We start from the raw sequence: 13,539 nt of genomic DNA on the forward strand, positions 1-13,539 counted from the left end.
TAAGTGAACACAGAATAGTATACTTGTCAGATCTCTGGGAAAGGAAAGATTTTAAAACCAAGCAAGAGTTAGAGAAAATTACAAAATGTAAATTAAATGGTTTTGAATTAAAAAGCTTTTGTACAAAAACAATGTAGTCAAAATCAGAAGGGAAACAACAAATTGGGAAAAAATCTTTATAACAAAAAACTCTGACAGGGGTCTAATTACTCAAATATACAAGTAGCTAAATCAATTGTATAAAAAATCCAGCCATTCCCCAATTGATAAATGGGCAAGAGACATGAATAGCCAATTTTCAGATAAAGAAATCAAAAGTATCAATAATCACATGAGAAAGTGTTCTAAATCTCTAATAATTAGAGAAATGTAAATCAAAACAACTCTGAGGTATCACCTCACACCTAGCAGATTGGCTAAAATGAAAGAAGGGGAGAGTAATGAATGCTGGAGGGGATGTGGCAAAATTGGGACATTAATGCATTGCTGGTGGAGTTGTGAACGGATCCAACCATTCTGGCTGGCAATTTGAAACCATGCTCAAAGGGGTATAAAAGGATGCCTGCCCTTTGATCCAGCCTTACCATTGTTGGGTTTGTACCCCAAAGAGATCATAGATAAACAGACTTGTATGAAAATATTTATAGCTGTGCTTTTTGTGGTGGCAAAAAACTGGAAAAGGAGGGTATGTCCTTCAATTGGGGAATGGCTGAACAAATTATGGTATATGCTGGTGATGGAATACTATTGTGCTCAAAGGAATAATAAACTGAAGGAGTTCCAGGTGAACTGGAAAGACCTCCAGGAATTGATGCAGAGTGAAAGGAGCAGAGTCAGAAGAACACTGTACACAGAGACTGATATACTGTGGTAAAATCGAATGCAATGGACTTCTGTACCAGCAGCAATGCAATGACCCAGGACAATTCTGAGGGATTTATGGTAAAGAACGCTACCCACATTCAGAGGAAGGACTGCAGGAGAGGAAACATTTAAGGAAAACAACTGCTTGAACGCATGGGTTGGGGTGGACATGATTAGGGATGTGGACTCGAAACTACCACACCAATGCAACTACCAACAATGTGGAAATAGGTCTTGATCAATGACACATGATAAAACCAGTGGAAATGTGCGTCGGCCATGGGTGGGGGGTGAAGGGCAAAGTAGGAGCATGAATCATGTAATCATGTTAAAAATGAATATTAATAAATGTTTAAATTAAAAAAAGAGAGAAGTAACCGTGATAGTTCAGGATAGAGGTTCAGGAGACATGGCATATATATCCTAAAAAGATATGTTTAAGGGTCATTAAGTGGCCCCATGTACACTATAGACAGTGTTATAAGAGCTCAAAGAAGAAAGAGATCAGGATCTATGTATGAGGACAGTAGGCATCAGAAAAAGTTTTCATGGAAGAAATAGAATTTGACTTCTGAATGGTTGGTGAAATGTCAAATGGCAGAAGGCTAAAAGAAGAGTGATTCCTTAAAATAATAAATGACCAGAGAGAGAGAGAAGATCTACCTACCTACCTACATAATCCCCACTGGGGAAAAATGGAAGATGAAGTTAGAAGAATTAGGTTGGGTTCAGATTGTAGAGAACAGAATTAAGAGCCACTTAACTATACACAAGGATCTCTGTAGGTGCATGTCAACTTATAAAACCATTAACATTATCTTTTGTTGTTGTTGTTGTTAAATATTTCCCAATTATATTTTAATCTGGATTGGCTGCATTTGGAAATGTTGTGGGTTTCATAAAGGCACTGTGTGTTTGATATCTCTTTTCTAGAGTATCCTGCCTTTTGATTGGCACTTGTTCACCTTCCTAAACCTGCAAAACCTTTTTCTTCTTCTCATGGACCTCAGAAAAGTATGTGTTCCCTGCTAGAAAATATCTAAGGAGCCAGAATTTAAATAAACACTTATCACATCTTGCCACAAAAAAAATAAAAAATAAATAAAAATAAATAAAAGACAGAGAGAAAGGACCTATTTGTATACAATATTTACAGCAACACTTTTTGTGTAAGAAAAAACAAAACTATAAACAAACCAGGTGTTCATAAATTGAGGAATAACAACAAATTGTGGTTTCTAAATATAATAAGAGTATCATTTGCAGTGGCAAAAGGGATGGATTGAGAGAAACCTAGGATCACTTTATGAACTGATTCAGAGGGAAGTAAGTAGAACCAAGAGAACTTAATGACTATGATGGAAGCAATAGCTAATCATGATGCCAAAAGATTATGATAAACAATGCTTTCCAAATTCTTGGCAGAGAGAGAGATGGACTAGAAGTGTCGAGTAAAATATGTTTTCAGGGATACTGAATGTGTGAATTTGTATTGTATGACTGTTTGTTTGACAAAAAGGACTTTTATTTGAGGAGGACAAGTTAGAATTAGGTAGGACATGGAGAGCTTACTGATAGTGATACTTTAAAAAGACAGAAAAGAAAGGAGTGTTGAATCTTTTTTTTAAAACGTTCAGAAAGGGACACAAAGAAATAGGTGTTGGAACTACTATGTTAAATTTAAAATATAAAAAATAGGCTTTTCATAGTAAAGATTCATGATTTAATATTGTCCTCTTTCTGTTCTTTGTAAGAGGAAAATATTCATGTTTATTGTTTTTTGTTAAGTTCATAATAAAAAAGAAAGTATCTTAATGTAAATTATAATATTGACCAATAGTTGCTCAAAAAAAAATAAAACTTGCCTGAGCCAAATTAAGTGACCTTCCACAAGGTCAAACAGTTAGTAGATTTCAGATTTTCAGATTTAAGGCTAGAGGAGCCTCAGAGGTCTCGTTTCACAAATGAAGAAAGTTAGGCTAGAGAGATTCAATGACATACCTAAGATGATAAAATTAAACCCAGGTTCTCTGACTCTAAACTCAGCATTCTTTCCTCTGAGAGGCAGAACTTGAGCCTTGACTCCCAGAGCAATACTTTATCACTATGAAAAGCTGGCTTTTGATTTATAAAATAAAGACTTCACATAATTGATACAAAGATTTCAAACAGCATTTCATTTGATTTGCACCTTATCATGTGTTGTTTTATATCAGCTATATGTCTTGTTACCTTATTAATAGCAAATATTTATGTAACACCATAATATATAACATACTACTACTACTACTAGTACTACAACACACATACACACACACACACACACACACACACACACACGCTATCTCATTGAATCTTCACAACAATCTTGTGAGGTAGGTGCTATTATTATTCCTATTTTTTCCAAAGAGGAAACTTGGGTTTTACTAAGTGCCCACTATGGGCCAATCACTGTGCTAAACACTGAGGATACAAAGAAGGGTCAAAAACCATGTTTGCTCTCAAGGAACTCTAAGTCTGATGGGAGAGACAACATGCAAACAAATATGTACAAACTATATACATGATAAACTGGAAATAATCAACAAAAAGCACTAGAATTAAGAGGGATTGAGAAAGGTTTCCCATACAAAATAGGATGATAGCTGGAACTTGAAGGAAGCCAGAGAAAGCAGGAGGCAGAAATGAGCAGAGAGAACATCTCAGCAAGGGGACAGCCAGTGAAAATGTCTAGTGTTGGTTAGGAGAAATTGTCTTGTTCAAGGAATAGCCAGGCTGCCAATGTCATGGAACTGCAGGGTACATGGTAAGTAAGGGGTGGTGTAAGATGTAAAAAGACTGGAAAAGTAGTGGGTATGGGTGGAAAGGTTTTGAAGGGTTTTGAATACCAAAGCTGCTTCTCAGTTAGACAGTAAGGAGTAAGAACCATATCCTACCCAAAGTTCTGTGGTGCTCTGTATATAATTTATGGGCATTTTTCATTACTAGGTTGACATATTTACTGTTTTCTGCTTTGTTAAGCAATTTAACCATTTCTTAAATATCTACTGTTTTGAAATAGATTTTAATTGAAGATTAAGTGATATATTAAATGTAATAGTGCTTTGTAATGTATAAGGTACTAAACAAGCATTCAGGGAGCTTATTGTCATTATATAGACCTTTACAGACATTGCCTTCCTTCAGCTGCTTACCACTAGCCGGCTTTCTTCTTTGGGAGCCAGTCGTTCTAGGAGATCACATCCCAACTGATAGCAAAGGATGCTTGACTGGCACAAGTGGCATTCAATAGCTCTTTCATCCTTCTGGCATGTATGAGAACCCCCCCAGGGGGCTTGGAAGACATTATTTATAATGGACATGATATCTTTAGACAGACTGTTGTCTAAGCCCATGGTGATTCCATCATCTTGCAACTCCATCTGCCGGATACAAGAGAAAAGAGGGAATTTTGTGATTTTGTCTAATGATTTTTGCACACTCCCCCAGAAGTTGCTTCCACCCACTGTACGCTGTATTATCTTTATTCAAAAAAAAGAATATACATGTCTATATGTATATTCTTTTCCATGATTTGATTTGGTAATTTATAGTAATATAATACCAAAGCAGTGTATGACTAAGAGTAATAACAAAGATTATTTAAAAAGCAATCTTCATTAAAAGACTCACTGTTACAATGAAATAACCCTGGGCTCTTGGAAGCTACATGACAGGAGAACAAACTCTGATGAGTCCTACCTACCTAGATGATTCAAGTGTGGGACAAGTGACAGACTATGTATCATCTGAAGACCAGCTTAATTCAGAGTAGACAGTTTTTTGCTGGAAGATTAGCTAACATTGAGAATTTTTTTTTTGTCCATAGAAACTCACAAACATCAAGTACTAATATAGGGTATTTAGGGACTGAGGGCATTGAGGGATGAGATTCTGTCCACACTGATGGAAATCCTGCCTATACTGATGAAATCACCAGTGCTTGAAATTCAGAGGTATTAAACAGAGCAAAATGTGAGCATTTAAATGATAAATGTGCTTATAAGCAGTCAGCTTGAAAGGCTCATTTTATAACCACCTCCTTTTAAAGAAGTGGAAAGAGAGGCCCAAAGAAACTCAGATATATATTTCAGTGATGCTGCCACTGTTCCAAATACTTTTGGAAATTCCCTTTTGAAAAATAAATTCAGGGTCTGAGTTCAGTCATTGATAACTGCCATGCAGAAAGGGGATTTGATTGGTTTTGTAAGGCTTCAGAGACAAGCAATGAGGAATAGTGTGGCAAATTCAGGCTCAAAAAGAATTTCCTAACAATTAAAATCAAATAAACTGTTTTGTGAGTGTTTAAAATAGGTACCGGATACATACAATTTACGCAGAATAAGAACTAGTTGTCTAATATGCTATATAAAGAATTTAGAAATTAAAGGTTAGGTCTATATAACCTCTGAGGTCTTTCAAACTCCCTATATTTTTATGATGATAAAATGAACAAAAATGATGTAAATTGAAAGAAAGTTTTTGTTTCAAGTACCTGCTTCAACAGGAGATCAAACATAAGAATGAAACAATTCAGATTCATTTCATCATCTTCACAGTCAAAGTCAATAGTCCTTCCTCCTGGATGTCCAAAGTTCTTGAAAGGGCTCCGGAATGGACTGCGCATGGGACTTCGGAGAGGGCTTTGGAAAGGACTGGGAAATGGGCTTAACATATGGTGCTGAACTCGGCGACCAGGATCAGAGGCAACACTCACCTGTGAGAAGAAATTTTGAAACTTCTTTGAGTAAAATCAATTAAGTTTAGTGAAAACAGTACTGCGCCTGGAAGCAAAAGCCCTGGCTTGGCTCAGGTCCCAATTTCGACACTTAACTAGTTATATAATCTCAGGCAAGTAATTTAAACTCTTTGAGCCTCAGTTTCTTCATCTATGAGACAGATAATAATATTTGTACTACCCACTTGCCAGGGTTGTTGTTAGGAAAGTGCTTTGTAATACTACATAATTATGTAAATAAAAATAACTAGTCTTCAACTATGATACTCTTCTCATTCCCCAATAATCTAAATGTCTCCAAACACTACTCATTTAGAAATTAATTAATTCACATCAATGAAGAGGAAAAAAAACAATTATTAGGAGCTACTTTGCTCAAATTATGACAATAAAGCTAGAAATCTAAGCAAAATGGATGAATATTTATAAAAAAATAAATGGCATAAATTAACAGAACAGGAAATAGAATACTTCATAACTGTATCTTAGGAAAAGAGAAATTGGGCAAGCTATAAATGAGCTCCCTAATAAAAAAACACAAATTGTGAAAAAATTAATTACAATATTTTACTATTTGACAAAAACTTCTAGGAAAACTGGAAAAGCAGTTTGGCAGGAATAAGGATTTTGGCCAACATTTCACATCATATACTAAAATACACTCAAAATGAGTGCATAATTTAGACATAAATGATGATGCCAGTCAGATTTATGGATAGAAGAGTTTATGACCAAACTAGAGTTTGAGAGATTCAAAGAAGTAAAATGGATAATTTTGAAAACATAAAACTAAAAAGTTGCACAAACAAAACCAATGTATATAAAATTAAAAGAAAAGTAGGAAACTGGGAGATGAGGGAAAATCTTTGCAGAAAGTTCCTCTAATAAAAGCTGAGAATCATTTCTATGTATATAAAGAATTTAGTCAAATTCACAAGAATAAGAGCCATTCTCTAAATGATAAAAAGTAAAAGAATATGAATTAGCAATTTTCAGAGGAAAAAATCCAAACTCAATAATAAAATAAAAAAGTAAGCTATATCACTAATAATTAGGCAAATATAAATTAAAAAATACTGAGGTACATCTCATATCCAACAGATAAGCTAAGATCACAAAAAAAAAGAAAACGACAAATGCTCAAGGGGCTGTAGGAAAGATATACTCTAATGCATTATTAGTGGAGCTGTGAACTAGTATTACCACTCTGGGAAGCAATTAGGATCTATACCCAAAAAGCCATCAAACCGTACATTTCCTTTGACCCAGCAATACCACTACTAGTTTTATACTCTTAAACAAAGAGGAAAAGGACCCATATATACAAAACTATTTCTAAAAACTCTTTACTGTGCTAAAAAAGAAACTATGGGGATGCCCATCAAATGAAGAATAGCTGAACAAGTTATGGTGTATGAATGTAATAGATTACCATTGAGCCTGTAAGAAATGATCAAGGAAATGGTTTCAGAAAAACCTGGGAGGATTTGTATGAACTGATATAAAGTGAAAGGAGTGAACCAGGAGAACAATCTACACAAAAAAACCAATGTTGTAAAGATAATCAACTTCAAAAATCTTGGTAACTCTGATCAACACAATGATTCGCAATGATTCCAAAGGACTCATAACAAAATATGGTATCCAAATAAAGAAATAACAGACTTAGAATGCAAGTTGAAATATATTTTCTTCCCTTTTTTCCCTTATCTTTTTAAAAACAGGGCTATTGCAGAAATTCGTTTTGCATGACTATATATATTTGTAATGGGCTTTGATTTTTCTTGCCTTTTCAAAGGGTGAGAGAGGGATAAGTAGAGGGAGAGATTTGGAAATCTAAAAAACATTTTAAAAGTCTCTGAAAAAGAAAGAAGTGATTTTTAAAATTATATATATATTCCCCCTGGGATCAGATGAGGTGGGGCAGTTATTAAACTGCACTTTTTTTTAAATTTAAATGAATCATATAAGATATAAAAGAAACCTATCAAAATTCATTAGAATTAGGGGGGCAGCTGGGTAGCTCAGTGGACTGAGAGCCAGGCCTAGAGATGGGAGGTCCTAGGTTCAAATCCGGCCTCAGACACTTCTCAGCTGTGTGACCCTGGGCAAGTCACTTGACCCCCATTGCCTACCCTTACCACTCTTCTGCCTTGGAGCCAATACACAGAAGTTAAGGGTTTAAAAAAATTCCTTAGAATACTACATATAAATTATGCTACATATAAAAAGTACTGAACACTAAAGGAAGAGACATTTGAATTTACTTTTATATTTGGATCATATCAAACATTTTAAGTAAACTAACCCAAACTTTATTAAACCTTTCTCTAAAATAAGGTCTCAGGAATAATCTTCTCAAAACAAAATATTAGAAGGTAATATTTAGTTTTTATCATAAGAATTGGAGATTCCATGACAAATGAAAGAAATATGGAAACCTGAAGACTGTCAATATTAAATACATATTACTAAAAGCACCCCTAATTAAAGTTCACAGGAGTGGAACAATACACTACAGTATATATAATATTAAAATATGGCTCTGCTGCTTGCTACCTATGTGACTTCCTGTCTCAGGACCGCAGTTTGCTATAAAATAAGGAGGCTGGACTCAACCTCCAAGTCCCTCCCATCTCTAAACCTTTGTTCTCATGATCCTGACATATCCTCCTTCAATGGCTGGCTATGGAATCATATTGCCCATGAACTATTAAAAGCTAATAGAACATAAACTCAAATAAGAGTTGTATGCTATAAAGCTGGAAAACTTTCAGCTATAAGCCTAACAGCAAATTATGTCTGCCATCCTAGGAATAGCCTGGCTAAAGACTGAGGGGCTCTTCTCTAGAAGACTGGCCAGAAGGAATGACTTACTTTGTCCATAATAATTCACAAAGAACATCTAAAGTATGGAGAGACCTGTTATTTTTTTGGACCATAGATTTAAAGTCTAACATCTTCATTTTACCAACGAGAAAACTGAGGCTTAGAGGAATTAAGTGACTTTCTCAGAATCACACAGCTAGTAACTGTCTGAGACAGTATTCAAAAAAGGGCTTACAGTACCCAAATGTAGTGTTCCATCCACTACTCTACACTTTCTATATTTATCAATAGCAGGAATATGTGCAATGATGAAATCAGAGCCTTACAATAGTAAGTAGAATTAGAAATTTAAGTTAGTTTTTAAGTGGAAAAGTTAAGAATTTAAGTAGTAAATTAAGTTAGTAAGTCAGTAAATCACTTTGAGTGACCTTGGACAAGTTATTTAGACTCTGTGGGTCTCGATTTTCTCATCTGTGAAATGGAGATAATTCCTGCCCCTGCTCTGCCTCCCACACAGGGCTACTGAGAACTCAAAGTAGATATTAGACATGAAATACTTTGCAAAGCATAAATATAAATTATTCAAGTCACTATTATTATTAAAAATTATAATTATGGAATTATCTAGGTCAGTGATGGGCAAACTATGGCCTGCAGGCCAGATGCAGCCCCCTGAAATGTTCTATCCAGCTGCAGGATTCCTAATCTGATGAATACAATGAGTAGGATACAGTACAATGAAACTTTGAAAGAGTTGCCTTAGAAACAGACTGACAGATGAGCATTTCCTTTCCTTTGGCCCCTCTTTAAAAAGTTTGCCCATCACTGATCTAGGTGATTAATTTATTGTTGGTAGTATTATTTATTGTTGGTAGTTATTTTTATCTGAGTGGCTGTGTTGGTAAATAGTCAAGATTTGTACTACATGCAAATTAAAGATGTAGTCTCTAAATTGATGTGAGAAACGCAAAGATACACCAGTAAAAGGGATCAGTAGGTTTAGCAAGAGAGAGGGATAGTTTTTCCAGATAAGGATGGGAGTAAATGGTGGCAGCTCTCTTCATCAAACAAGAAGGGCAAGAAAGGGTAGTCACCCACTACACGTCCTAGGTTTAAGGATCTCTCCATCTAAACTCTAAAATCAATTTACTTATGCTCCTATTATATTATTGAATATATTATTGTTATTTGTAGATTGAACTTGTCTCTCTATTAGTCTATAAATTCCATTAACTCCTATTTCTATAGTACTTGCCAACTTACAAAATGTTTTTCTCACATCTCTGTGGAGCGCTAGAGTACTATTCCACTTCCTAGGCTTTCTGCTCTATAATGGCAGAGATCCTTTCTTACTAATTTTTCAGTCTCCCTACCTATAGAGCCTAGGGCAGTACCTTGTAAGTGCTTAATAAATGTGTGTTAAATTGATAAATATAAAGAAATAATTTTAAGAACTTAAAGATATTTGGTTATAGATTCCATTTGACATTTCCTAGATCCCATCTCATAATTTATATGACTCTTGAATGATAAAAAGAAGGCAACATGGAAAAAAACAGTCATCATTAACAAATATCTGGGCCTTTGATGTCAGTCTTAGGCACTGGTGCAATTGGAGGTGCTTTCCAGAATCACCATAAGCAATATAAGAAAAATTTGGGTGATAATTACCCTTCGAGCTGCAAGACTCCCTGCCAGTTCACTGACTCTTGATTTTCTTTGATTTGCCAGCTCTTTGACAGAATTAACTCCATCAGAAAACATGCTTATCAGGAGCTGAAGTGGGACCATGATGTCTAGTTCTGATAACACCTGAAGAAAGACATATAGACATATTTAAAAAAAAACATAAAATTTCAAAATATAAACAAAAATATGACAATTTTTAAAATTAACTATTTAACATAAGGTCATTTAATCTTGTACATCATTTGGATATCAGAAACAAGTAGTAAAGAAAGATATTAGACTGGGAGTTGGAAGGCCTATATTTTAGTCCCATCGGGGCCTCCTGTCTAAGATTGGGTACCTTTCTAATCTTTCAGTTCCTTGTCTGTAAATTGTAAGCTCCATTAGGGTAGGGACTATGTCATGCATTTTTTATATCTCCTTAAATTCCCCACGCTTCTTACCATAGAATATACAAAAGGAAGAAGTCATTCAATAAATATTAGTTGAAAGAAGGAGTAAAAACAGGAGATAAAATTAGAGGATCTCTTGGGTTTCTCCTCAATCTCCTCTTAAAATTCTCTGTTCTAATATTCTATGTTATTAGGTCCATAGCAGCTATAACATTCAATGGCCTATATATGAATTTATTCTAGTTTTAACATTTTATATTCCAATATCCCTTCCAGCTCTCATATTCTATCTCATAACATTCCATCTTCTATGATCTCTTCCACTTCAAACATGTTACATTCTATAAACTATGATCTATTAGATATGATCATTATTAATAACAATAATAACTAGAATTTATTAAACCTTAAACTTTAAGGTTTGCAAAGTGCTTTACAAATATTATCTCATTTTTTCATTATAACAACCTCAGGAAGTAGGTGCTATTATTATCCCCCTTTTGCAGATCAGGAAATTGAAGCAGACAAAGGTCAAGTGACTTGCACAGGGTCACACAACTAGTAATTAAATGAAGCCATATTTGAATTCAGCTCCAGGTCCAGAGCTCTATGTACTGTGCCACCTAGCTGCAATGTGCCACCTTTCCCCAATCATATTTCATTTATTCTAAAAAGATAGAGATCAATGAAAGTTATTCCCTTTCACTACAAATAGTAACTAAGCTACTACTTCTAGAAATTAATTAAGAAAGATGGATTTCCTGAATCTGAAATCTGAAGCAAATTCACCAGTTTCATTTGTAATTTTTTTAAATGATTTGTCTTACTAAGCTATTTTCTTTCTGCCTGGTACATTCTTCACTCTACTCCCACCACTATTATCTTCAGCTCTGTCTGTCTGTTTCTACCTATCCTTCAGAGCCTAGATCAGAAGTCCTCTTCCATAAATCCTTCTTTTATCCTCTAAGAGATCAAAGTGATTTCTCTCCCACCAATTCTCTAATAGCACTTGTCACCCTTTCTTATGCACTTATCACCTTCTGATTTGTCCTATGCTTATCTGTTTATGAGTTATCAGCTCCCTTTTTAGAACCAAAGCTCTAAGAATGCAGTGAATAGAAAAATAAGAAACACAACTATTTTCCAAAATGTTGGTGCATTAATCCCCCAACTACCTTTGCCCAAATACTAGAAAGTATTTAATCTCTATTGAAGGAGAAATAGAATATTAATAAAACTTTGTAAAGACAAGGTAAAGTGGGTGGTCTTCTCTACAATTATAACAACTACTTGCTGTCCTTGGATAAGAGATCATGCAGTTCAGTCTAAAATAACTTCTTTTCACAATTATAAAAGGATTTGGTCATTTCCCCTTGTCTGCTGCCTTTGAAAAAGGAATGATTCTTTATTTCAATAAATACTGACAGTTACATTCCAAATGCTCCCTCTTTCTCCTTTGAATGCTCTCCTTTTATTCTCTACTCCTCTCTATCTCTCATGAAGTGCATTATTTAACTAGCTTGAGTTTCAGAATTCTGCTAATGGGCTGGGCTGTGTAACTCTAAACGGTTATGAAATGTCATTAATACCAAATCTGTATGGCAGAAAGGTGAATCTTCCTTAGAGTTTCCCCTTCCTTTTATTCACTTCTTTAGCATACTAATAAATCTTTCTTTTCAGCCTGACCTCCTATCTTTGACCCCAAGTCATTTGACCCCTGGTGACTGATAGGGTTTTCCAAAGAAGTCAAGAGAGCACCTATCATCCAATGCTGCCTTTCAACACATAGGTGTTTAATAACTGTTTTTAAAACAAGTTAATGTTTTCAGGTCTCTAAAGAAGTTACCAAGTAATGCTGAATATTAGAGTTGTTGGAGTTTGATTCTTATCCCTCTCCTACAGTCTAAGACTATGTGCTATCTAGATTTTGTATCTCCCTTTAGCACCTACAATGCTCTGAACAAAATAAGTGCTAAATAATTTTTTTAATATTAAGAGAATGAACTAAATAAATTTAAATTCTGAGCACCTGGATCCAAATATTAGAGAGCCCTGATTTATCCATTTTTCTAATGTGACGTATTGGCTATGTGTGAGTAAAAGTGACACAGGGAGGAAAGTAAAGAGAGTCTTGCACTTATGGAAGACCCAGAAATGCTACCACCATTTGGACAACATTTACACTGCATTTTACCATAAAGGGTCTCCCTTTCCCAGGCTATAGCTCCTTTCTCCATGATCAACCAGCATCACTGACTTACATGAAGCCATAGTAAAGCTTGCTCCTGCACGGAAGAAGGATATCCCGTGAACCGGCAACTGATAAATCCAAACATCTCTTCCATTGAGAAAGGAAGAGGGCAAAGCTCAATGTCAAACATTTTGCTACAAAGGAAAAGAATGGAAATCAATAAGTATCAGGAATGTATTTTCAGATGTATTTCCAACTATCCTGTACTTTGTGGAGTCAAATTGCATACACTCCCCTCCCCACTACAACCATCTATCAGTCTAGTGTTCTACATGATTCAATCATGCCATTCCCCCGTGTACAAAGGAGACATATATACATACAGAGTCAGGATATCTGGGTTTAAATTTCAATCTGAAACATAGGTGTGTAACCAGTATCATGTCACTTCTCTAAGAATCAGTTTCCTCATCTCTATAATGGGTATAATAATATCCACTGTACTAGCCTCAAAGGATTATTTTGAGGCATACGTGAGATAATGTATATAAAACACTTTTCAAACTTTAAAACATTATATAAATGTGAATTATCATTTTTGTACAAGGACCCAAGAGATCTAGGATCTAGCTTTGGTCTCACACTTACTAGATGTGTCACTTCATTTATCTGGGTCTTGGTTACCTCATTAATAAAATTAGAGAACTGAACTGGAGAGCTCCAATATCCTCCTAGCTCTAACTCAAATTCAAATCCTCATCAACTCTCATTTGAACTATTATAGTAAATACCTATAG

The 13,539-nt window shown here is 35.0% G+C and overlaps 1 protein-coding gene across 3 annotated transcripts in view; it reads right to left on the reverse strand.

The window, feature by feature from the left end:
* The window catches only part of UNC79 (unc-79 homolog, NALCN channel complex subunit), a 310,022-nt gene that overhangs the window by 190,356 nt on the left and 106,127 nt on the right, over positions 1 to 13,539 (reverse strand). For all 3 annotated transcript variants that reach the window (XM_044662137.1, XM_044662136.1, XM_044662138.1), the window contains exons 13-16: positions 12,813 to 12,936; positions 10,142 to 10,282; positions 5,399 to 5,620; positions 4,059 to 4,286 (exon numbers count right to left, since the gene is read on the reverse strand). In XM_044662137.1, coding sequence (XP_044518072.1) covers positions 4,059 to 4,286; positions 5,399 to 5,620; positions 10,142 to 10,282; positions 12,813 to 12,936 — 715 coding nt within the window. The remainder of the gene's footprint in view (positions 1 to 4,058; positions 4,287 to 5,398; positions 5,621 to 10,141; positions 10,283 to 12,812; positions 12,937 to 13,539) is intronic.

Source organism: Gracilinanus agilis, chromosome 2, assembly GCF_016433145.1.
Source record: "Gracilinanus agilis isolate LMUSP501 chromosome 2, AgileGrace, whole genome shotgun sequence".
Taxonomy (NCBI): domain Eukaryota; kingdom Metazoa; phylum Chordata; class Mammalia; order Didelphimorphia; family Didelphidae; genus Gracilinanus; species Gracilinanus agilis.